General features: G+C 32.3%; 1 protein-coding gene across 1 annotated transcript; it reads left to right on the top strand.

Moving 5' to 3' along the window:
- Positions 1 to 597: 597 nt before the first annotated feature.
- Positions 598 to 1,440, top strand: LOC141607418 (uncharacterized). The gene has a single exon (XM_074426768.1). It carries the CDS (start codon positions 598 to 600, stop codon positions 1,438 to 1,440), a length of 843 nt encoding a protein of 280 aa, XP_074282869.1.
- The last annotated feature ends 4,714 nt before the right edge of the window (positions 1,441 to 6,154 follow it).

The following is a 6,154-nucleotide window of genomic DNA, read 5'->3' as shown; positions in this document are numbered from 1 at the left end:
AATACTCCACCATATTCTAAAAGGGAAATTATTATAGTAATAATAATCAATACTATATATTAAATCCAGAAACCAAGGGACTTCAATGTAATTAAAGAAAGTTATACAAATTAATTATACTATATAGTTTTAAATCACTAGGATCATGTGATGGACCCTATTAAGGGATCTCAATGCAAATATTATATAATTTGGGTTAAAATTAAATTATATAGAAGCTTGATAAATTAATTAAGATGGTCAATTTCCTTAAAATAAAATAATTAATTAAAATTGTCAATTTCAAGGAGATTAAAAGAAAGAAGATGCTTGGTAATTTTCCTAAATATTTATAGAAGACTAGAAGATGATCAATTTCCTTAAAAAAACAATTAATTAGTATAAACATGCACACTTATGGTATTAATTATTATCATCATAAAATTATATATTAAATTAAAATCTATGCAATTTTATTAAAATTTATAGTTGATTAGATGTATAGAGATGTTAATTATTTAACATATAAAAATATAATATAAGTAGGTTATAAATAATTCAAGTTACTGGGCACGCATTTTCATCCTTCCTAACACAGTCCTGCAGCAAATTGAAAGAATGTGTAGAAGATTTCTCTGGTATGGGACTGATAACAGGGAGAGTCCTGCATTGGTTTCCTGGGAGAATATCTGCACACCTAAAAAGAAAGGGGGTTTAGGCATCAAGCAGCTGATCTGGTGGAATGTGGCAGCCATAGTGAAGTATGCTTGGTGGGTCTACACTAAATCTGATCATCTATGGGTAAGGTGGGTTCACTCTGTTTATATCAAGGACCAGGATTGGATGGATTACTTACCTGGTCAGGGGTCAAGTTGGGCGTGGAGGAAGGTCTGCTGGGCTAAGGAACTAGTTAAGCAACATCTTCTTACCACTGATGATTATTCTATTAAGCTGGGTTATTCTTGGCTGATTTCTGATAGCCCTGATATAGCCTGGCATCCTTGGACGTCAACCAGATTAATTATCCCAAGACATGGTTTCATTGTTTGGTTAACTGCTCACAAACGTCTTCTTACTCAAGATCGTCTGTTGAGAATGGGAATCACTCAGACAAATGTGTGCTTTTTGTGTGGGTGTAATGCAGAGACAGTTGAGCATCTTTTCTTCCAATGCCCATTCAGTAACAGATGCTTGGAGTTGGCTGTAACTTGGCTGAAGATTGCTCTTCCAGATAAAGGGGTGATTGAATGGTGGGTCAAGTATCGAGCTCGTTCTTTGCTATTAAAACAGGTCCTTGCTGTTGTTCTTGCTAGTCTGATATACCATGTTTGGATGAGTAGGAACAAATGCCGGATTGAGGGGATAGTACCTCATCCTCAACAGGTGGTAAAGAGGTGTAAAGAGGAAACAGTGCTGCGTTTAAAATGCTCTGGTTTAGAATCAAAAAATCTTAGGAGCTAATGATTGGTTACATTCAATTGTAAATGGTGTTTAAACGTTGTCCTTTAAGCTTATGATAAAAGCTAAAGGGAATTGTATGGGTGACTTTGCTCTTTATCAATGATAACTTACTCTTTCCCAAAAAAAAATAATTCAAGTTAGATTCCATAATATATAATATTGCATAATTCTTTCGATTTGATTTAATGCATATATGTAATATATTTATATAAATATATAATTCTCTTAAAATTGCATGCCTAAGTAGTAAAAGTAATTTCGTCAGTAAAGAAAATAATTGTAGTAACATTGGAAATAGTTATATGATAGTAATCACTCATTTGAATAGTAAAAGTAACAATATTATCAGCGAGATTAGTGAAAGTAGTAGAAATAACGGGAGTAGTGAAATAATCAATACTAATGCGGCAATAGTGTAAGTAACAATAAATTACGGCGGGAGTAGTGAAATTATCAATATTAATGCGACAGTAGTGACAATAACAATAATTACGGCGGGAGTAGTGAAAGTAACAATGATTACAGGCAAGCAGTGAAATGTTATTACTATTGTTTCATTAATAAGAGTAAAATATTAATAGCGGGAGTAGTGAATTTGTCTCAAAGTTTATTTCATCATAATTTTAGGATATGTCATAGAAAAATATATTAATGATAAATTTATGAGTTATGCAACTTTAAGTTATTTTATTTAATGAGAAATTTTTTTTTATGGTAGGTAGAGGTAGCCCGGGCGAAGCCGGGCACCAATACTAGTTTAATTTCACAATACAAAAACCGACAATACTTTAATTTCACAATAGAAGAACGGATACAAAAACGGATACTCCTCCATGTTTCCCTATGTTACTTAAACAACAAAAGCTGACTTCTTCATCTTCTCAAAAGAACACTACTACTAGTACTACGGCCCTTTTCTTTTGGACTTAAAGTCACTTAATTTAAGTTCACTTTAAATTCTATAAGTTCAGTTAAGATCCTATAAGTTCAGTTTAGATCCTATAAGTTCGGTTTAGTTCAGATCTTATAAATTAAGTTCAGTTCAGTTTCTATAAGTTCAGTTCAGTTCAGATTCTATAAGTTAAGTTAAGTTCAGTTCAGATTCTAGAAAAGTTATATAGAAGGTATTATTTTTAAAAACCGACGCAAAAAACATTTGACATTATTAATTATTCGATACATATATACATTATTATTTTTAAAATAAAATTATCACTCTTCTCATTATTTTTTATCGTAATGTAACCGTAGTATAATGTATGAACAAACCAATGCATATAAAGCGGAAAAATGTTATTATCTTATCTTGTGTTTTAGACTATATTTTCTTATCAGTGTTCTCTCTTGGCTGCCCACTAAGTTCTTGTAAATTTTTTGTTTAATCTCAATAAAAGTTTGCATTTATATTATAATAATAATAATAATAATAATAATAATAATAATAATAATAATAATAATAATAATAATAATAATAATAATAATAATACTACTACTACTACTACTAATAATAATAATAATAATAATAATAATAACAATAACAATAACAATAACAATAACAATAACAATAACAATAACAATAACAATAACAATAACAATAACAATAATAATAATAATAATATTTAAGTTAATTTAAATTCGGATCGTGTAAGTGCAGTTCAGATCTTATAAGTTAAGTTCAGATCATATGAGTTTAGTTCAGTTCAGATCCTATAAGTTCAGTTCAGATCCAATAATATAAGTTCAGGTCAGTTCAGATCCTATAAATTCAGTTCAGTTTAGTTCAGATCCTATCAATTGAATTCAGTTCAAATTAGATCCATTTCAGTCAAAAAAAAAAGGACCGTAACTATGTTAGGTGCTCCACACCTTCTTGTACTACTACTCCTATACAACCTGTCCTCTCTTATTTCTCCACCCATAAGAAAAGGAACAAGAAATCCCCACCGAGAACGACTACCATTAGGGAACGCGCTAATAGTGGTCGTATTAATAGATACGAGAAAGGAATGAAGGGGATATTAATAGGTGGGTTGTGAAATGTGAAGCGTGAATTAATGTTCTCAGGCCATACGTACTTTAATTTCACAATACAAAAACGGATACTCCACAATACTTTAATTTCACAATACAAAAATTCCCTTTTACAAAAATTCTCATAAGGGAATCGACAATAGAGGTTTGTCAACAAAGGTTCGTGTACTTTTTAGAGGTTTTTTGACAAACCTCTCTATTGTTGGAAATGAGGGTTGAGGTTCATAGATGAGAATGGTTACAATTTTGTATACATGTTTGTGTTTTTGGTTGTGAGTGATAGTAGACCTCATGTAGTATGCTTTTATGAGATTTGTCTATATTTAAGAGCTTTATCTATTATTGTATTGAGGTTTGTTGTTACAGAGGTTTATGTGTTGAGTAATGTGGCGTTAGACAAAACTCATTTTGGGTTTGTCTATTGCTAATGCCCTAAGTACTTCTCTCGTAAATTCACCATGTTCTTTTTGCGAGACACTTTTGTCGTCCTTGTCTTCGTTTCTTCATTGCTGATCCGATGCTCCATTGGACTTGCAAACTAACTTGGTGTTTTGATTCATCGTTTTATAATTTTATCAAATTATAACAACAAATTGCTAGCTTTCCAAGAGTTTTGAGAAAATAAATGTAATCCCCTATTAAATCTAATGCTAAACAATGGCGGAAACACTGCCGAATGAGATTAAATACATAAAGATAAAAGTTCTAACTGTTACAAATTGAGAATGTATAAAATTCTCAAAGATAAAATTAAATGGTCAAGTCTAAACAAATGTCACTTTTATAAAAAGGGCGAAAATAAAGAAAACCTCCAAAAGTGTTCAAGAAATCAAAGCACGCACAATCCTCAATTTCAAGATCTTATATTCCTTAAGTAAACACAATCAACCCACGATGTGATTGTGTAATAACATTTCTTATTCACAAGGTTACCACTAAACAACCCAAATAAAGTCAAGTGATATCACCTAAAGTTCAAAGGTTACAACCTTATATTAGAACTCAACGATCTAAATGCATAAGAATTGAAACTGAGATTAATCTTGGTCAACCAATAACTATACATGGTTACTATTAACGCCTTAATCACATCTAGACCAAAATATGCAAGGTGCTTATACTTCAAGCCAACATCTAAGCTAAAATCCTAAATCCTAAATCCACTAGCCACCATTCAAGTTAATCCTTATGGAATGAAAGCTCTTACAAGATTAGGCATTAAAGATAAAACTTACTATCCTCAAACCATAAGTAACAAGACTTTACTAAACCTCAAACACACTTAACTTCCATCAAAGCTTATCAAGGGAGGGTCAGTCTAACCAGTGAATCTCAAGAGAATAGATATCAAGGTGGAAGAATCACAAACAAGGATTAATTCATCAGAATAAGAGATGAAAAATTATAATAAGGATATAGGAAGCAGCTAAGACTGAAAAAATAAAGGAAGAAGAGCGATGATCATCTTGGGTCGCTTCATCTAACGGATCCACAGTGTAATCATCTTGGTCTACTGCACCATCGTGAAACTTGAGTCTATTCTTGGCCAACTGGTCTGCAGCTTGAGCAGGATTAAATCTGGGCTGGAACTACCATTGTCCCTTCCTTGTGGCATCAAGTTCTCCACGGGTTCAGCTAGGTTGTGGAGCGAGTTCAATATCACCATAATGATCGCGTTTTGGTCCGAAAAAACACCACATCCATGTCCACCTTCGTTCATCTTCTTCATCGGAGAAATAAAACATAGATTCAATGCTAGTCATCGATTTTGCAGAAACATATAAACTAACATCCAAGTCCTTATTGATTTCTACCCATATCTCACTAAATCATTTATATAGTCAAATCATTTATTAGGCATTTTCCTAAAGATCAATGTGTGAGCGTCGGGAGCACTGATGCTCTGGTACCAACTGTAATCCCTTATAAAATCTAGTGCTAAACAGTGGCGGAAACACTGTCGAATGGGATTAAATACACAAAGATAAAAGTTCTAACTGTTATAAATTGAGAATGTATAAAATTCTCAAAGATAAAATTAAATGGTCAAGTCTAAACAAATGCCACTTTTATAAAAAGGGCGAAAATAAAGAAAACCTCCAAAAGTGTTCAAGACTAAATTATAAAAGAAAGTAGAAAATAGAGTAGGATCTTCAAACTACTCGCTAGCTCATACAGAAATCCTCAGCAAAGCTAACACCTGTCATGTTATAAACATAACAGCCACTATCAGTGGGGAGTGACTCAACCTTCTCCCAGCCATGTCACATGATATAATTACTATAGAAGCATATAATATATCAAAGTAAATTAAAATGTTATAAAACATAAGTGACAAAATATGATTACCAAATCACGTTAACCAATGTGATGCATGCTTAAAAGCAAAATATTCAAAAGACAGAATGGAAATAATTTAGTTTTGGCTAGATATCCACTTTAGCTATACTTTTGACACCGCATCATCTTTACTAGTTTCGGGAACCCAGTGTCACGCTAAGATGATCAATTCCAAGTTTGCTAACTTGACAACAAACTATAATAGGACACGACTTACCACGTAGTGCGAAGTCCTAGTCTAAGTACATGTACATGACTCTACGACGATCTGTACCGCCCGCAGGATACCCAACCATATAGTTGTTTTAGTAAAACCGTATGTCTTAGTTTATTATTCTTTGCC

The sequence above is a fragment of the Silene latifolia genome, chromosome 10 (assembly GCF_048544455.1).
Source record: "Silene latifolia isolate original U9 population chromosome 10, ASM4854445v1, whole genome shotgun sequence".
Lineage (NCBI taxonomy): Eukaryota > Viridiplantae > Streptophyta > Magnoliopsida > Caryophyllales > Caryophyllaceae > Silene > Silene latifolia.
The sequence above is the reverse complement of the archived record's forward strand: the minus strand, read 5'-3'. Positions and strand labels throughout refer to the sequence as shown.

Bases quoted from the DNA above. Each gene is read 5' to 3' on its own strand.
- LOC141607418 (XM_074426768.1), top strand. From the start codon at position 598: ATGTGTAGAAGATTTCTCTGGTATGGGACTGATAACAGGGAGAGTCCT.